At 40.7% G+C, this 20,238-nt stretch overlaps 1 protein-coding gene across 1 annotated transcript in view; it reads left to right on the top strand.

Moving 5' to 3' along the window:
• MYO5B (myosin VB) overlaps window positions 1-20,238 on the top strand; it is a 549,419-nt gene that overhangs the window by 357,773 nt on the left and 171,408 nt on the right. The window contains exons 11-12 of the mRNA XM_036756694.1: window positions 8,900-8,981; window positions 9,514-9,654. Of these exons, the coding sequence (XP_036612589.1) occupies window positions 8,900-8,981; window positions 9,514-9,654 (223 nt within the window). The remainder of the gene's footprint in view (window positions 1-8,899; window positions 8,982-9,513; window positions 9,655-20,238) is intronic.

Below are 20,238 nucleotides of genomic sequence, written 5' to 3'. Positions count from 1 at the left end.
TGTACTACTATGCTGCTTTCCTCCACTGTCACAACTTGGACCCATCTATAGCTTAGATAGATTTCATGAACTGCTAAGGTCAAAAACCAGTCTCTTTGCTGTTAACTTCCTGGTGAAAAGTCTGTTCTAGTGTTTGGCCAGAAATAGGAGTTGCAGTCGCCAGGTCATGGTCCTCAGAATTCCTATCGAGAAGCAAGACACTATTTGTTCGTCTCTGTGCCTACAGAACCTCTTTTCTTTTTCTCACAGCACCTTCAAGACCACTGAGAGAAATCACACGCACAGGTCCTGAGATGTAATTCATCTGGGCCCATTGACTTGAACTCATTGGCAATTAGGAACTCTCTCCTCAGACCACCTCATTTATCTTGGGTCTCAATACCCAATTAACTCCTTTCTGGTGTTAACATCATTTTGAATAGAGGAGACAGAAGCAAATTACGGTGGAGTTAAATAGTTCTGGGTTGTTTTTCTCGGTTATTTATTGCCATTGTCCCATCCACTCTGAGCAATGATCGTTTTTACGTTTTTGTTCTCTTCTCCCCATATAACACTAAAATCCCTTTTTAAAAAATGGATCTGTAATTTCATTGATATGGAAGACTCAAAATGAGTTAACTCACTCTACAAATACAGATCAGTACCTGCTTTGCAACTTACATTCTCAGAGTTGCGTGAGAGGACAGTGAGAGGCTTTGGGATATCCTGAGGTCATGTGTTATTGGGAGAACTTGACTGAAGTCTTCCTGACCCTGAGGTCTGCTCTGTATCCACCAGGCTGCACTATCTTTCTTGATAGTCTCTAGCATTATTCAAAAGCCTCAGCTCAGACTGGGCCTTATCCTTCCCAACACTCTTCTTATAGGTGTGTCTGCCTTTTAGAGTTGGACAGTGGGGAGGTGACATGTGTTAGTGTCCATCATGAGTTAGAATCCAGGCGTCCGGATGTCCAGTCCGTCTCCAACTTTCACCTTCTTTCTCCTCTGCTTCTGCCTTCCAGTATACTGGCCTAGAGTTGCCTGACAATTGATTTTACTGTAGAAATCCAATTCCTTCTAGCTTATAAATTTCTTTGTGACATTTTAATGTGAGCTATAAATCAATCTATTGTGTTTATTTAAAAAAAAAAGAAAACGCAACTGCATAGATGGAAGGAATCATGGCAGATGTAATAACTTCATTGTAAAAGCAAAAATTGTCCTATCTTCCAAGCCCTGGATCTCTCTCCTTGAGGTCAATTCTCTTGTAAATTTTCAAAGCTTTGAAACCCCCTCATTTCTCTGTGGCCCTCCTGTATTATTGTGATTATATTAGATGGCAGGGGAATTGTTACCAGATATTATCTTAGAAACAGGGAAATTATGAGCTAATTTCAGGGCATCTTGACTTAATGAGAATGTTCTTCATGGAGGCTACTAATATAAACCTTTAAAAATGATGAGTGGAAGATATTTAAATCCTTTATCTGCCAAGCCAGGACAAATCTTTTCTGCACACCAATTCCCATTATCTGACCAAATTGCCACAGTGCTTCTTTAATCTTTTCAGGTTTTATTAATTAAATTTTGGCCATGGACATGACTGTTTGCTGTTTGATCTCCAAGTGCAAGTTACATTTTGGGCATCAGGACTTAACCTCTCTTTAAATGCCTTTCCTGAGGAAGGAGCCCTGGAGTAAAGTAATTAACGGCAGGTGCCATATACCATCACCTTTGGGCCCAGAGAAAAGCCCTTGGTTTCCCTGCCTCCTACCATGCCCCTAGCTTAGCTTCAGTTCCTTTGATCTAGTTTTATCAAACTTTTGTTATTTCTTCCACATAAACATGACCCAAAGCTTTGTTTCCCTGCAGTCCTCTCATGTCACATTTTTTTTTTTGGCGGGGGGAGGCAGTCATGGTTGAGTGACTTGCCCAGGATCATATAGCTAGTAAATGTCTGAGGTCAGATTTCAACTCAGATCCTCCTGACTCCAGGACTGATGCTCCATCCACTGAGCCAACTAGCTGTCCCCTCATGTCCCATTCTTAACCTGCAAAATGTTCTCTTGCCTTTCTTTAACATGCTCCTTGAAAAGCTTCCTAAAGGTGGACGGCCAAGATGGTAGATTTGAATAAATCAATCCAGCCCAGCTTTCTCCAAAACAACTCCAACAAAGATCTAAGAAGTGTACCAAACCAAGTAGGGGCTGCCTGCAGGGAGCAGGGAAGCAGGAGCCAGTCTGTAGCTGTATGGTTCTGCATCTCAGAGTGGTTGCAGGGTGGCTAAGCTCAGGGCTGATGTAGCTGTGTCCCAGAGCAGGGAGTGGTAGCCCAGTCAGCAAATCCAGCTCAGAGGTGGCCAGAGGCTGTGTTCTTGGCAAGGAAGGAGCAGGAACAGGAATGATTAGCAACTGTTTGGCACTGACCCTGGACTGAGTTCACAGATTCAGGCCCTCCAACACTAGTTTGAGGCTGACACCCAATGGGCCTGGATAGGCAATTCAGGCCAAGGGGAAGCCAGTTCTGCCAGTCTGAACTTCCAGAGACTTCTAGCCAGCTGACAGAGACTGGGGCCACACTGGAGCTCTATCCAGGGGTAAACCTGAGTTTTTTTGCTCGGATCCAAAATGGGATCAGGATATTGCAAAACTCAGACCGGGTAGGCAGTGAGCAGACCTTACATGAGATCAGACTGCTTGGGGGTACATTGCCGGTTTGCATGTGCTTGGCCTGAGTCACTCTTGAGATCCTTGAAGAACACATCATTTAATACCTGAAGAAAGCATCAAGAACAAGCAATTCTCTGGTCCATCCAGAAAGGTGCAGAACCTGGCTCTAAAATAAAGTACCTGTGCAAGAAATAAGACAGAAGAATGAATAAACAACGATAAAGATCTGTTTTGGTGCCTGGGACTCCCAAGACACAAACACAGAAGAAGAAAATACCTCCAAACAAAGCCTCTAAAGAAAACAACTTGGCCACAAGGTCAGCTAGAGTTTCCTAAAGAAATAAAGCAAAAGTTTTTTTTAAGTTAAAAGTTACGTTTTCAATGAAATCAGAATGCTAGAGGAGAGAATTAACAATTAATTCAAGAGGTACCTCACTTTACCCTAGTAAAGACTCCTTGAAAATTAGAATGGACCAAAGAGAAATTGAATCCATGAGAAAAGAAATATAAGAACAAAATCAAAAGACTAAAAAAATTAGAAGAAAATGTAAGGCATTTCTTATCAAATACAATTAATCAGGTAAACATATCAGGAAATGATAGCTTCAGAATCTTTGGACTACCTTGAGATGTAATAGCTAGGTTTCATGTAGCACTTTAAGGTTTGCAAAGTAGTTCACAGATATTATTTAATCCTCACAACAATCCTTGGAAGTAGGTACTGTTATCATCTTCATTTTACAGGTGAAGAAAATGAGACATGACCCAAAAAATGAGCCTGGATGCCATATTTTGATAAATCAAGAAATTAAACTATCCAGATTTCTTAGAAACAGAAGGCAGAGTAAAAATAGAAAGAAGTTGCCAAGTCACTTCCTGAAAGAAAACCCAAAGTGAAAACTCCTCAGGATGCCATAGTAAAATCCAGAACTTCCAAATCAAAGAAAGCAACCAGAATGATAAAGTTCATTTATTGAGGAATTATAGTCAGGATCACACAAGATTTAGCACATACCAATATAAAGGAGTAGAAAGCTTGGAATACAAGATTCCAAAAGTCAAAAGACATAGGCTTATAGCCAAGAATAACTTACCCAATAAGACTGATTATTATCATACAGGAAATTTATGGAAACAATGGAGAAATTTGTTGCAGATATGTGGATAGGGGAGGAGTTCGTGACAAAATAAAGGATAGGGAAGGTCATAGAATATTAAATGGACATTTTTGATTACATAAAATTAAAAACTTTTCACACAAAACAACAGAAACAACCAATGAAGCTAAAATTAGAAGAGAAACAGTTACCTGAGAACAAAAATCTTTGGGGCAGCTAGATGGTACAGTTAATAGAGCACAGGTCCTGAAGTCAGGAGGACCTGAGTTAAAATCTTGTCTCAGACTGTTGACACTTAGTAACTGTGTGACCTTGGACAAGTCACTTAACCCCAATTGCCTTGCCTCCCCCTTCCAAAAAAAAAAATCTTTGCAGCAAGTTTCTATGATAAAGGTCTCATTTCCAAGATCTATAAGGAATTATTCAAATTATAAGAATGATTCATTCCCTAAATTGTTAAATAGTTATGAAAGGAAAAGATTCAATTTATCAAAAAGTGATATGAAAATATGTTCCAAATCACTAATTAAGGAAGTTCAAATTAAAGCAACTTAGAGCTACTGCATCACACTTATTAGATTGGCAAAGATTTTTTAAAAAACTTTTTTCTTTTTATTTAGTGTTTTTTTCCCCAGTTACATGTGAAAACAATTTTTAACATTTGTTTTTAAAACTTTGAATTCCAAATTCTCTCCTTTCTTCCCTTCCCACCCCTCCCTCATTGAGAGGGCAAACAATTCAATATAGGTTATACATGTGTAGTCATGCAAAACATATCCGTAATAGTTATTTTGTGAAAGAAAACGGACAAAAAAAACCTCAAGAAAAATATAAAAAGTAAAAAAAAGAAGTATGCTTCAATCTGTATTCAGACACCATCAATTCTTTCTCTGGGGATGGATAGTATTTTTCATCATAAGTCCTTCAGAGTTGTCTTGGATTGGCAAAGAGTTTTAAAAAGGAAAAAAGCAAGCATTATAGGGGCTACGGGAGAACATGCGCATTAATGCACTCTTGGTGGAACTGTGTATTTTGCTCCAGCCATTATGAAAAGCAATTCAGATCTCTGATCAAAAAGTCATTAAACTGTGCATTCCCTTTGACCCAGCAATACTTCTTTGAGGCTTTTATCCCAAATAAAATTTTTAAAAAAACCTAGAGGAAAAAGAAGTATTTGTGCCAAAAGATTTATAACATTTTTTGTGGTGCTAAAGAACTTGAAACTGAGGAGATGCCCATCAATTGAGGAGGGATTGAATGAATGAATGATGGTATTTAAATGTGATTCAATACTATTGTGTTTCAAGAAATTATGAAAAGAATGGCTTCAGAGAAATCTGGAAAGATTTGTATGGACTTATACAGGGTAAAGTAAGCAGTACCAGGAAACAATTTATACAAAATGAAAACATTTTAACAACAACCAGCTTTGAAAAACTTAAAACCACCAATGAATGAAGTGACTGACCATGATTTCCAAGGACCAATGATAAAGCATGCTGCCCACATCCTGACAGAGAAGTGATGGGTTTGAAATGCAGAATGAGATCTACATTATAGACATGGACAATGTAAACATTTTTTTTACTTGAGTATACATATATGTTACTAGAGGGTTTTTTTTCTTTTAAATTGGAAATGATATGTAGGAGAGACAAAATAAATGGCTCTTAATTGAAAATTAAATAAAATAGAGAAAAGTTGCTTAAAATTTTTCAATCTTGACAAAACCTCATTGAATATCTCATGTCTCTAAAACTTAAACTTGGTTTTCAAAGTCACTTCCAGCCCAGTCTATCATTGGTTACCCTTTACACACATTTTAAGACCTTATATTTCTATTAGTATAGAAATAGTGACAAGAGTTGTAAATAGGGAACTCTTTTCTATGCCAGGCTATCTTTGCTACACTTTTAGGGTGTTTCATATTTTCAGAGCACTCACGCCTATTGTCTAACTTCATCTTTGTAATAACTCTGAAGTAGTTGAGGGAGGTAGTAACATTTTTACAGGTGGAGAAAATTAAATGAAAAGAGGCTAAGTAATTTGTCTGAGGTCACACAGCAGGTCAATGGTAGAGCTAGGCACAGAGCCCGTATTTCCTGGTTCCTTTCCTAGAGGTCTTTCCATAAGGTCATTCTCCTATCTTTTCTCCGATATTAATGAAAATGTGACTTTAGTACTTTCTCTTGAAAGGAAGGCCAATACTCAGCTATGTTAGACTAATCAAAGCCACTGCCATCATGGCAAGCAAACATGCCTTATTGAATTCCATTTTATACATAATGCTGTTCAGGCTGACAACAACAAAAAAACAGTAATATCATTTATATAGGGCCTTCAGGTTTGCAAAGTAGTTTCCTTGTAATGACCATTCTAGGCAGATGGGTCCTAGGCATCTGGTGAGATCTCAGTCTAGACTGTAAGAGTTCTCTTTAGTAAAACCAAGGGTCCACTTGGTGCCAAGACCACTCTTGGTCCAGGGACAAAGATAGAGTGAGGTGAGGAGCTGGAAACTACCATAGATCTAGATCTGGAAGGGATCACATAGATCATATAGTCTAACCCCCTTATTTTACAGGTGAGGGATTTGAGTGCCAGGGAGGCTACCTTGACCAAGGTCACAAAGGTAATAAGTTTTCAGGGACAGAATTTGAACCCACATCCTCTGCTTTCAGAGCCAGTGGCTCTTTGAGCCCACATATTCAAACTTCCTGTCATTTGAAGATTTCATGGGGTACAAGGGTACATACAGTGACCGATACAAAGAATCGATAAGATGTAGGTTGAAATCTCACTTGAGACTTACTTAGCAGCATGATCTTGATCTCAGATCACCTCTCTGAGGTTCGTCTGTGAAATGAAGGGCTTGGACTATATGATCCATTAGGTCCTTTCCATTTCCAAGTCTATTATTATATATGTTCTTTTCTTGTCTCCTCATACTCTCACCACTTAACTGCTAGTGCCTTTTACAGTTCTATCGCTGACCCTCTTTTCTATGGATATCCTCTGCCTTGAAGGTGTCTTCTACTCCTACTGTTTCAGATTTCAGCATCATATGGCCTTTCAATCTGATTATAGCCTTCCTTTCTAGTCTTTTTTCACATTCTAGCTCCAGGAAACTAGGTGGTTCCCTGACCCGAGACACTTAATACCTGTGATTTTGGACAATTCACTTAACCTGTCTGCCTCAGTTTCCACATCTGCAAAATGGGGATAATAATAGCACCTTCATAGGGTTGTTGTGAGGATCAAATGAGATAGTATTTGTAATGAGCTTAGCATAGTGCCTAGTACATAGTAAGCACTTAATAAATACTTGTTCTCTCCCCTCCTTCCCCCCTACCCCATGCACTCTGCCTTCCAAATAAATTGGGCTACTAGTTGTTTCCAAAGGCCTTGAAGCATTCGCTTATCTTCTGCAGCCATGTAGACCACCATCCCACATAACCAGAACTGCAAAACTCACACAGCCAGAAGAATACTATCCTTTATCCCCTCCCCCATAACCTAAACCTCTTCCAGTGACATGAATACTGCAACTCCCAATATTCCCAAAGTTAGGCTTAAATCCTTACCCCATTCCAGTCAGTGTTGCAGTGCACTGTTACATCCTCTTGCTTCATTCAAGATCAAGCTTGAATAGAATCTTCTTCGAGAAATCTTTCCCAGTGCCTCCCACTGTTAGTGCCTTCCCTTTGTGATTGTTTTCCATCTATTCTGTATGTATCTTATATGTACATAATTGTTCACATATTGAAGACAACTAGACTGTGAGATCCTAGACCATGAGGACTATTTTTTTCCTTTTTAATGTAACATTAGCATTTAATACAACTTCTAGTGCATAGTAAGTGTTTAATAAATGCTTAATGACTGCCTCAAATGACTAGATAGTTAATAAATAGTGGATAAATGAATGGCATTATCAATGCTCAGGGCGAAGAACACTGACTTTGGAGTAAGAGGACCTGGATTCACATATTGCCTTGGATACTTGCTATCGTTGTGACCTTTGGGAATTCATTTAGCCCCTTTTGTCTTCACTTTCCTCATCCTTCTCTTGTTGTCATGAGAGGTGTAGATTAGATGACCTGTGAAATTTTTTTGCAGCACTAGATCTAAGAACTTATGAATGTTAAATGATGTCCAGAACAAAGGAGTTGACTGACCCACCGTACTATGCCCTGGTCAGGCCATATCTGAAATAGTATATCCATTCAGGGTAATGTATTTTAGAAAAGACATTGACAAACTTGAGTATGTTCAGAGAAAGATAGCCAGGGCAGTGAAGGGATTTGAGACCATGAAATGGAGATGAAGAAAGAAGATGTGGTGGAATGAGGAAGAGAATGCTCTCAAAGCTGTTTTCAAGAAATTGAAACACTTGGTTCTGTTTGGCCTCAGAGAGCAGCACCAGAGGCAATAGGTGGAAGTTGTAGAGAGACAAATTTAGGCTTTAGGTAAAGAAAAAGTTCTTATCTATTAGAGTTGTCCAGAAGTGGAATAGACTGCTTTGGGACCCAATGAACTCTCACTCCCTGGACAACTTCAAGCAATGGCTGAATGACCACTTGCCAGGGATATTGTAGAAGAGGATTCTTTTTCTGGTAAAGGTTAGTCTAAATGGCCCCAGGCTTCTTTCCAACTCTGAGGCTCTGGAATTGTGCCCTCAGAACCATGGACAGCTCCCAGCTATCCTTGAATGAGGTAACTATTGTAGCATTTTTATGTGGTCCCTTCCTTCCCCAAATCTGGCCAGGACTTCCATTAAGTATTATCAAAGGCCAACCCAGCCAGGCTTGGACTCAGAATGAGGTGGGTGTGTCCTCAATAACAGCTTATATTTATGTAATATTCTATAATTTTCAAAAGTGGAGTGTGTGTGAGACAATGTCTCTCACCCAAAAATAAACAATTTCAGAATAATCACCATTTTGTAGAATTTGGCTTTCTTTTTCCTTTAGTGCAGATAATCATTTTGATGCTCATAATATGTTAGCAGCAAATTGGAATTTAGAGCTGCTGTTGAGGATACATTCTTTTTCAGTCTTCCTGGGTCACCAGGTTCCAGAGTAAAAGAAATACCTTCCTCGCTGTACTCACTGTCTCTTTTTGTTCCACTTTGCAGATTTGAAACTTTTGAGGTGAACAGCTTTGAACAGTTTTGTATCAACTATGCAAATGAAAAACTCCAGCAGCAATTCAATTGGGTAAGCCTCCTGTTCAGACTCGTTGGGCGTACTCCCTTTGCTGGATTGGTGGAATTTCTCAAGGCCCCTTTTTTGCTCTCCTATGTTAATTTTTGTTTGTTCTAGTCTTAGTCCTTGGATTCTAGTGAGTGGCTTTTGCATCAAGAGGAATAGCCCATACTCTACTATACATACCAGGAGGTCTGAATCTAGGTGATATGCTGTCTGACTTCTTATCACCCTTGGCTCTTGGGCAGTTCAAACTCTGATCTAGCCCAGATTGTTGAAAGCCACATCTAGTGATTTCTGTGGTTTGAATGAAGTGAGGGTAGGTCCCAGGCAGGAAAATAGAAACATCTGAATAAATCATACCCCACTGTTGATCAAGGGCTGAATCTGTGAATTGTTAAATGTTTTCAGGACACACGGGGCACTAGTTATATAGTCTAATGTAGCCTAAAAAGAGATTAATTTCTCCTGGGACACATAACTCCCCTGGTCTGGTGCTCTAGCATTTCACCAAAATGTAACTCTTCCTTACTTGTTACCCTAGCATGTCTTTAAACTGGAGCAAGAAGAATACATGAAGGAGCAAATTCCATGGACCCTGATTGATTTTTATGATAACCAACCTTGCATTGACCTGATAGAAGCTAAACTGGGCATCTTGGACCTGTTGGATGAAGAATGCAAGGTAAAATTCATTCTGCCTTTGAAATCATTAAGGTCCCAGATGATTGTATCCAATTCAAAAGACATTAAGTACATGTGTATGCGTGCGCGTGCTAGGCCCTGGGAGTACAAGGATAGAAATGAAACAGTCCCCACCCTCAAGGAACTTATATCCTATTGGGAGTGGTTTGAGGTATATCTTGAGTGAGGAAGGATAACCTTTTGCCAGCGCTCAATTCTAAGACTTCATTTCAAATTGACAAGCCTTTGGAGCTGGAGGCAAGAGTGCACCTGCATTCTCCACTCACTGAATTCAGAAGGCAGGCAGAACCAGCAGGCAGTGTTCAAGGAGACTTTCATCCAGCTTGCTCAGAAAGCTACCACACAGAGAAACAGAAGCTTCCTTTTACAAATATGCAAGATCGGGGAAGGGAGGTGATGTTCGCAAATAGTCCCTTTCCTTCCTTTTCAGTCCCTTTCCTACCTTTCTGCACCAAAATTGAGTTAGGTGCCTGAATCCTTTCTCTAGTACCAAGAAAGAATCCGGAATGTCTAGACAGAAGTGCTACAGGGCCCTCCCTAAAGGTAGGGACCACACCTAATGGATGTGAGTCCTTGGTCAACATGAATGGAAATGAACATGGGCTTCAGTGAAATTCACCAGGGAGAGGCAGATTGGTATGAAGGAAAAAAATATTGTGACCTTAAGCAAAACATGATCCTTCCTTGGGCATTGTTTTCTTCTTCTGTTAAATGAAGATGCTTAAAATTGGATGATCCCTAAGATCCCTTCCAGGGCAAAACTATGATCCCATGAATGAGGAAAGCGGAATTCTAGTTCTGGAATGTTATAATCAATTTGGAATTGAAAAGGACCTAAGCAATCATCTAGTCCAACCACCTAAATTTTACAAATGAGGAAAATAAGATCCAGAGAGTTTACAAATTGTTCAGGGTCACTTGGGTAGCAAGTAGCTTAACTAGAATTTAAACACCAGGTCTTGAACCTCCAAATAAAATCTTTTTTCAGTTGCTGCCATCAATGTAGCTTTGTGACCTTGGGCAAGTCACTCCAACTCACTGGGTCTATTTCCTCATTTATAGGATTATTAGGGGTTAAAATAAAGTATCTCTAAGGTTCCTTTAGTCTATGAACTCCTATGACAGGAGTTCTTACCCTAGGGTCCATGGAGCTCCAAAGGGTCTATGGATAGATTTCAGAGGATCTGTAAATTTGTTGTTGTAGTTTTTCATATTTTGATAAGTATTCGGTGTAATTGATTTCCTTTATGATCATAGTTATTTTATTAATTTAAAAATATTTTGAGAAAAGACCATAGTCTTCACCAGACTGATAAAGAGATCCTCAACTCAAGAAGAGGTTAAAATCCCAGCTCTGTGATTTCTTTTTGGCGAGACAGGGCTAAGGAATGTGCCAAGGAAGAAAGTACTTGGAACTACTGATACAACTTGAGGTTATTTGTGTTTATAAACAATGTGCTGCATACAGATGCAGCTATTAGATAGGTATTGTGCTATAATGTCATCCCAGAGGGTCTTGAAAGGGAAATCTTAGCCTCCTAGGTACCCCTGTCTTTTTCAGTGACTTTTCCCTCTAAGGTTGCCTTGCACCCACTCCTTATATATCTTGTACATACCTATTTGTGTGTACATATTGCCTTTCCTGTTAGAATGTAACCCCCTTTAGGGTAGGGACTGTTTTTGCTTCAACCCCTTTCCCCACTCCAGCTCCTTTGCTCAGCACAATGTCTTTCAGTAAATGCTTAATGAATGGTTGATTTGCAACTTGTTTTCTATTTCAAACCTTTGGAAATAATTACAGCAGCACCTTTCATTCCTAGTGTCATTGATTCTTTCGGAGTGCTTCCACAGACTTTATCTCATTTGATCCTTACCGCAAAAAGATAAAATGTTTGGTGGATAGAGGATATGGTGTTATGCCCATTTTATAAATCAGGAAACTGAGGTACAGAGAAATCAAAGAACTTGACCAAGGTCACATAGATAAAGACAGATTCAGGACTAGAACCCAGTTCTAATGATTCCTAATCGAATAAAAGTATCTTTTGCATCAGGAAATCAGAGGCAGAAATTATTGACTTACTTTTGTTTACATTTATTTATTATTGGCACCTCAAGACAAATCGGTGGGGTCCATTTTAATTTTTAAAGGCCATTTATTAAACATTGGGGTTAAAAGATGAAACATTAAATAGCCCCTTTGGGGAACTTATAATCTGGCAGAGGAAAGAAACATATATACTAAAGACACTAAAATATTAGGATCATAGGTCTTGAGCTGGAAAGAACCCCAGACGCCATCAAATTGAACCCCCTTCATTTTACATACGAGCAAAGTGAAGTTTAGGGAGTATCAAATGAGATGTTTATAAAGTACTTGGCACAGTACCTGTCACATAGTAGGCATCGAATAAATTCTTTCCCTTCCCCCTCCCCTCAAATGACTTGGCCAAAGTCACATAGGTAGTAATCAGTAAGACACTGAACCTAGGTCACCAACTCCAAAGAAAATACCATTCCCACTGCAACATATTGCCTCCTCATCCTTTATTACTGTGCCCATACTGGAGTCAGTCCCATCTCCATTGGCAGAAATCACAGCCCTTCCATACCTTGTCCGGGGAAGTTCTTGAACATGTTCTTTTATTAATCTTCTATAGAGGACCTTCCCCTAGTTTTCTGTTTATTTGTTTTACCGTATTATAGACATCTTACTTATTGACTGGGTTTCCCCCTTTCATAGTTATCCATGACATGATTATTTAATGAATGCCACTCCTCATTTGTGAATCATCATGGGTAACATGTAACAGCCTACTTACATGAGCCAAGTGCCTTTCTGTTGCCTTTTAGGTCACTTGCACTTTTGAGCCTAATTATAACTCAAGTTAGAATATGATTAAGTACATTTTTTTGTGTTGGACCTGTGGTTTCATCAGCTTAGTTAGCTCCCTTTGAGACACTCAAAGCAGCAGTGCCAATGGATACCTGCTTGGTAACTTGTGTCTTAGAGAGTTGCCTGGAACACTGAGAATTTAAGTGATCTGGTCAGGGTTATCCAACCAGAACATGTCGGAAATAGGGCTTTAACTCCTTTTGTTCTGCCCCTGAGTCCAACTCTCTGCTATACCATCCACACTGCTTCTCAAGTTAATGAATGGGATAGCTCAAATGGAGTGATCTGAGACATTCGATGGGAAACATCCTTTCTGGTGGGAGTAATCAAGGAAGACTTCCTAGAAGAGGGAACACATGACCTTACTCTCAAGATGAATTTAGAAGACTTGGAAATGGTACATCTCTTAACTGTGGAGTTGACATGATTCTATGGTCATTCTGACTGTCCAGGAGTCCCTCCACATTATTTGCTCTTTGCCCCCCACATTTCTTGGTTTTCTGGGTCTAGTAGCATTATGTATAGTAAAAAGAAGCTCGTGAACCCTGACTTGGACTTGGTTGCTACTTGGGTTATATAAAGTCATCAGAAACTGAAGAAGTAGCTGTATCAATACAATCTATGCTCCCAAGATGCATAAGGTTTTAAGTATAAAAATTTAAAAATGGAGAAGAGGTTGCCTTGCCCCTGGGTGCTAGAGTTTACGTAGTGCTTAGTTATTGATCATTAAACCAGTTAAAACTTTGTAATGCAAACCACAAGAGCCAGATGTTTGGAGAGGTGTTTGCTTTCTATACTTCCAATGGTCAGCATAGCAGAAGCAGCTTGGTCTAGGGTCAGAAAACCCCAGTTAGATTTCACTTTCAGCCTAAACTAATGGAGTACATTCAGACCAACTGCCCCATTCTTCCAGCCCTTGATTTCCTATCTATAAAAAGAGTCATACTGGAATTGCTTGATCTCTACATCCTCTCTGGCATGTGGTGGGGCTATCTCAAGTCATCCTGATCTATATCTTGTCACTGGACCCGGATGGCTCTGGAGGAGAAAGTGAGCCTGATGATTTTGCACAGCACTTCCTCAATTAAATCCAATGCACTTGCAAGTCATGGCATCACCTTCCTGATGTCATGGTCCTCTTTTAGAAGGAAAGACAAACAACAGTCAGTCACATGGAGAGAACCTGTGGGGTGACTGAATCAGGATTGCCTTAGAGCCTAGAGCAGATGGCTACTTGCATGGCTGCAGAATAAGCATCCCTTTTTTCAGTCAACCAATAAGCATTTACTAAATGCCTACTATGACCAGGAACTGTGCTGGACACTGGGGTTACAAAGACAATTTACATTTTGCACTTAAGGCACCGTAGATTAACCCAGAGGTGTCCAACTTAAATAGAAACGTTTCGAATTACATTTTTCACCTGCTTCAGGCCTCACTCAGGACTTTTGTGGGTTCCACGTTTGACATCTCTGCTCTAACCCCTGATTTGACAATTCAAGAAAAAGAGGCCCATAGAGTTTACTTACCCAAAGTCACACAGATAATAAAAGGCAGAGTTAGTCTTTAAACCCAGGTACAAGGATTCCAAATCCAGAACTCTTTCTATGTACGTACAAATAAATAAAAAATATTTTTGTTAATTGGCAGGTAGGAAGCACAAACAACTGGAGGAAGGGGTGGTGGAAATCAGTAAAAGCTTCATGTACAAAGAAGTGCTTGAGCAGGTAATTGAAGGTAGCTGGGATTCTATGGGCAGCTAGGTGGTGCAGGCCTGGCGTCAGGAAGACCTGAGTTCATATGTGGTCTCAGATACTTACTAGTTGTGTGACCCTGGGTAAGTCACTTAACCCTGCTTGCCACAGTTTCCTCACCTGTAAAATGAGCTGGAGAAGGAAATGGCAAACTACTCCAGTATCCCTGCCAAGAAAACCCCAAATGGATTCACAAAGAGTTGGACATGACTGAAAAATAACCAACAGCAAAGGGATTCTATGAAGCAGAAGTCAGGAGAGAGGGCTTCCCAGGCATGGGGGACAAACTGTCTTGTTACAGGTATAGAGAAAGGAGATGGAGTGTTATGTGTAAGGAATGAGAAAGCCAGTTCAGATGGGGTATGGAGTGAATGAAGGGGAGGAATGTATAATAATGCCACAAAGATAGGCTGGAATTGGGTTGTGAAGAGCTTTAAACACTAAACAGAGGTGTTTACCCTGCTTCAGCCTGTTCTCCCCTCTGACTGATTTGGAGGCTTGGAGGGTGGAATATTAAACTCCTCCTGAAGCCGATTCCAGCTTTGCATCTGCTGTTCTGCCTGGTTTTAGCTCCACTGAGTTTGCCCTGTTTCCAGAAGTTCCTTGCCTTGCAAAGGTTAAGACCTTATTTTCTTTCCCTCAGATTCCTACTTATAGGAAGCTAATGAATTAATATAGGCCATTGTCATGTAATGATTTAGAGGAAGACCATCTAGTCAAATGCCTTCATCTTATGAAGGAAAATCATGGAGACCTGAAGAGATTAAGCGACTTGGCAAAGGTAACAGGTAGTAAAAGACAAGAGCAGAATTTGAATCCAAGTCCTCTGACTTGAAATCCAGTACTCTTTCTGTAGTGTACAGCTGATGTAGTGATGGGTTAGTCATATAGTCATTGTGAAAAGAACTTCCTGAAAACAATGCCTTAAACCAGAAAATTAACTTGAATGATAAAATTTCAGCCACAGCAGGAAGCTATTTTGGCTCTGCTCTTTTAGGACAGATTGACCCAGATCACAGCATAAAGTCTGGCCTGACAGGAACATGGGAGCTGATAAAGGCATGACAGGAGGAGAGATGATCTTCACAGCTATGATTTCTAGACCACTTCTCTGCAGTTGGCCTTACTCTCCCATAGTTTGGCTCCCCATCGTGTATGGCAGCCCCCCTGCCTTCCTTGCCATCCCTCCCTCCCTGGATTATTTATTTAGAAGCATGAACACTGTTGAGATGTTGTTCCCTTCTTTCCTTAATTCTTTCCTAGGCCATCATCCCTGTAGCTAGATATACTCTTTTCCCTTCTCCATCTTGACCCATTCATTGATGAACCAGTTGAACTCTATGTCCTCCTCTTCTGTTGAGATCTTTGTCCCCATATCCTCATGCCCCACTCAGCCTTGGATTACTGCCACATCCACTCCCTCTGTTCTTACTCACATGCTACTGAAGGAAGCTACAGAAAATCTGTTGACTGGGTTCTCTACAAATTTGTTATATAATCCTAACTGGGCTATTACTATAATAAGACAGGCCTTTTACACATCCCTCCCAGTCACCTCAGGGGCTCTTCCACACCTTTTTATCCTTTCTCAAAAATTCTATGCCCTGCCCCCTGCACCCTCTCAGGGGAGAACCTCGCCTCATATTTCACTGATAAAACTGCAGCCATTTGCTGAGAGTTCCCTCCTGTTGCCTCCACCTTGTCTCACATCACTCAGATGCCTTTGCCACTATCTCCTCCTGCTCCCCTCTCTCACATAATGAGGTAGCCCTTCTCCTTGCCAGGGCAAACCCACGCACAAGTGATCCAATCCCATCCCATCTTCTCCAGCAGATCTCCCCTCTATTATCCCCCCTCTTTCACTTATCTCCATTCTCTCCCTGCCTATTGGTTGCTTCCTATGTACAAATGTGCTCATGGCTCTCCCATCCTCAAAAAAAAAACCCTTGATCCATCCATCTTTCCTAGCTCTCACCTCATGTATTTCTTCTCTCTTTTGTGGCTAAATTCCTTGAGGAGGCCATCTGAAATAGGTGTCTCCACTCCCTCTTCTCTTAATTCTCTGCAGTCTGGCTTATGACCCCATTGCTGAACTGAAACTACTCTCTTCAAAGTTACTAATTGACAAATCTAATGACTTTTTCTCAGTCTGTCCCCAGCCTCTCTGAAGTCTTTGACACTGTCCATCACCCCCTTCTCCTTGATATTTTCTCTAGGTTTTTGTGGCATTGCTCTGAGACTATCCTATGTCTTTCCTACCTGTTTTACTGCCACCTTTCAGTCTCCTTTTCTGGATCTTCATTCAGATCATACCTGTTAATTGAGTCCCCCACAGCTCTGCCCTGCCCCCTTTTGTCTTCTCCCTGTCTACGCTATTTCTTTGTTGATCTCATCAACTCCCTTGCGTTCAATCATCATCTTTCTGCTCATACTTCTAGACCTGTGTATTCAGCCCTAACCTCTATTTTGACCTCTGGTCTCACTCTTCAGCTGACTGTTGGACATCTTGAAATGGATATGGATATCCCACAGACATCTTAAACTCAAAATGTCCAAAACTCAACTCTGATCCTTCCCTGCAAACACTCTCTTCTTCCAAACTTTGCTATTGTGTTTTGGTCCATTTTCCCAGTCACTCAGGCTCACAACCTTCGTCCATCTCACCCCCCCCTTTCCCCATGTCCAGTCAGTTGCAAAGGTCTTTCAGTCTTACCTTTGTGATTTCTCTCACATACACCCCTTTCTCTCCTCTGACCTCCTGGTGCAGGCCCTCATCACCTCACACCTGGACTATTGCAGGAGCTGCCGGGGGGGGGGGGGGGGGGGGGGGGGGGGGTGTTCTCCCTGCCTCACGTCTCTCCTCACTTCTGTCCATCTTCCACTCAGCCGTCAAATTGATCCTTCTAAAGTTCTTGTCTGACCATGTCACCTTTTGTCCCTCAATCAATAACCTTCAGTGACTCCCTGTCACCTCCAGGAGTAAATGTAAAACCCTCTGTTTGGCATTCAAAAGTCTTCATGCATAGATACCGTATTTCACTGCATAATCGCAGATTTTATACCTTTTTTTTGCAAAAAAGCAGGGTGCAAACATTATGCAAAGCTTTTTTTATTGTACCAGTATTACTTAAAAATCATTTTTACTAAACTTCTTTGGTGTAAGATCGGGATGCACAGAATACTCATGAATAATACGTTAAAATTGAATACTGACAATGTGTGTGCACTGAGAATTCTAGGCTCTCTAGGTTGTAATGTGGCAGAGATAAATGCGTATCCATATGCCACTGGTGAATACATTGCGGCTCTGTTGACCTTTAAGCAGCATGATGGACAGAATTATACCATGAGATGAGTACACGATGAAAGGTTATAAACCATTTTTTGGCCTGGGCAGGGGGTTGGGGGTGGAGAACAGGGTGTGATGATCATACAGTGAACTATACACTTGAGTAAGGCAGGCTTCAGTTCATATCTGGGTTCAGACACTGGACAAGTCATTTAACCTCTGTTTGCCTCAGTTTTCTTAACTGTAAAATGGGGTTAATAAAAGCATTCTATCTCCTAGGGTTGTTATGAGGTTCAAATGAGATAGTATTTGTAAAGTACTTAGCACAATGCCTAGCACATAGTAGGTTCTATATAAATACTTATCTCTTTTCCTGGCACATAGTAGGCTCTATCTAAATGCTTATTTCCTTCTCTTCTCCCTTGACCCCCCACTTTTTGACTTCTTACTCCTTACTTCACTCCAGTGACACTTTGTAATCCAATGACACTGGCCTCCTTGCTCTTTCTTGCACAAGACTCCACCTCCCAACTCCTAGGGATGTTCTCTGGTTGTCTTCCATGCCTGGAATCCTCTCCTTTGTTATCTGTGCCTCCTAGAATCTCTGGCTTCCTTTAAGTTGCAGCTAAAACCCCATCTTCCTGCTTAATACTAATGATCTGCCTCTGTTGATTGTCCCAAGTTTATCCTGTCTGTATTTGGTTTGCATGTGATCTCCCCATTAGACTGTGAGCTTGATTACAGGGACTGCTTTTTGCCTTTCTTATTACCCCCAGCACTTAGCACAGTGCCTGGCACCCCATAAATTTTTGTTGACTGGTTGACTAACAAACCCATCGGTTGTAGCTGGAGAGGACTTTGGCTTTATAGATCCTAGCCAGAGATCTTGGACCTTAAAACATTAGAGGTTGAAAGGTGGACCTCACAGTCCAAATATCTCTAATTTTTCAAATCTGGAAGCCTAGGCCTAGTGAGGTCAAATGACCTGCCAGATTTGCTTGGAGAATAAGTCATAGCAGTAGGACTTAAATTCATTAATCTTGACTCCAAATTGAAGGCTATTTCTGCCCTACTTTCCCCCCTCTTCCCTTATCCCATCCTTATCCACTGGTGACTGAGCCGAGGTTGTAAGATCAGGCTTCTGAATCCTGCCTGCCTTTCTCCAACTCTCCCTGAAGATTGGGTTTTTCAGATTAAGATCCAGGGTATAGAAGTCAAGATATAAAAGCCTCCACAAAGCTGACTCTGGAATTCTTTTTTTTTAAATTACACTCAGCTTCATCTTTGAGAGCTTCCGATATCCAAGGTGTAGGATTTATTAAAGATATAGGATTTTGGCTCTTTCCCCCAACCCCTACCTTCTCTCTCTTCATGCATAAGAGCATTTTCCATTTGTCCCACTTCTTATGGTTCCCTCTTAAAATCTCAGCTGCTTTCTTCTCTCATGAAGAAGAGAAATATCCTTGAACTGAGCAGTTAAGTCTGAAGAGGGCTCCTGCCTCGTGAAGGGAGGGGGAATTCTCACAGGTTATCACATCATCTACAGTGGAAGAAGACAAGATCTTCCTGTCAGTTGTCAATCTCTCTTTGTCAACCTGTTCCTAGCAGTCAGGAGACACTTGTGCCCTCTAGACTGGACTGTTGGTCTCTTCTAAGACTGTATTACAGTCCAACAAAATTCAGACTAAATAAAAAGGCCAGTCTGGTTTCGTGAAAAGTCTGAACAACAGAATATTTTCTTTCTTTTTTTTTGTAGGGGGTAAGGCAAGGCAATTGGGGTTAAGTGACTTGCCCAAGGTCACATAACTAGTAAGTGTCAAGGGTCCGAGGCTGAATTTGAATTCAGGTCCTCCTGACTCCAGGGCCTGTGCTCTATTCACTGCACCACCCAGCTGCCCCCAATAGACTGTTTCGTGAAGAAATTCAGCTGCATTATTTTCAGCAAAGTTAGAGTCAGAATTTTTAATTGGCATATCACATAGTTGCTTGACTGGTTATAGAAGATATCTTCCCTCCTGTCCTCTCTGCTAATCCGAATTCTACCAGCTCAAGGCTCCTTCCAGGTTCTAACTCATTCAAGAAGCCATTAATGATCGTCCTTACCACTGGAGTAGATGCATTTTCATTAGTACTTCCTCTTGTGCTTCTGGGGTCAGAATGACTTAGACTCCACCTTCAGTACATGTTATTTCCTGCCCCCCAACTCAAACACATGAGAAGCTGCTTGGGCACCGGATCTGTGCCTTCTTCTTTTCTCTTTTTAATGCTTGGTATAAGACTGGATATATTGTGGGTTTTCAAAAATATTTGTTAAATTGAATTGGGTTGAGCAATGTGTGCAGTTTGGGGCTTTTCAAGTGCTTGAAAAGTCTCTTAAGAACATAAGCATGTTTCTGATAACCTGTTCACCGTGATTGATTTGCCCATCAGACTCCATCTTCAGAGTTCAATTCCACATATTCCTGTCTGAATTAAAATCCAGAATTAATGAAGTGCACATGAATTAAGTAACTTGTAATTGGGAACCTCCATTGAATCCCTAATAATACATGTACGGCAGACCTGTCTGATGAACACAATAGGAGTGTAAGAGAGCTTCCGCACTGGAAAAGTCACCATAGGGTA

This window comes from Trichosurus vulpecula, chromosome 1 (genome assembly GCF_011100635.1).
Source record: "Trichosurus vulpecula isolate mTriVul1 chromosome 1, mTriVul1.pri, whole genome shotgun sequence".
NCBI classification, from domain to species: Eukaryota; Metazoa; Chordata; class Mammalia; order Diprotodontia; family Phalangeridae; genus Trichosurus; species Trichosurus vulpecula.
The sequence above is the reverse complement of the archived record's forward strand: the minus strand, read 5'-3'. Positions and strand labels throughout refer to the sequence as shown.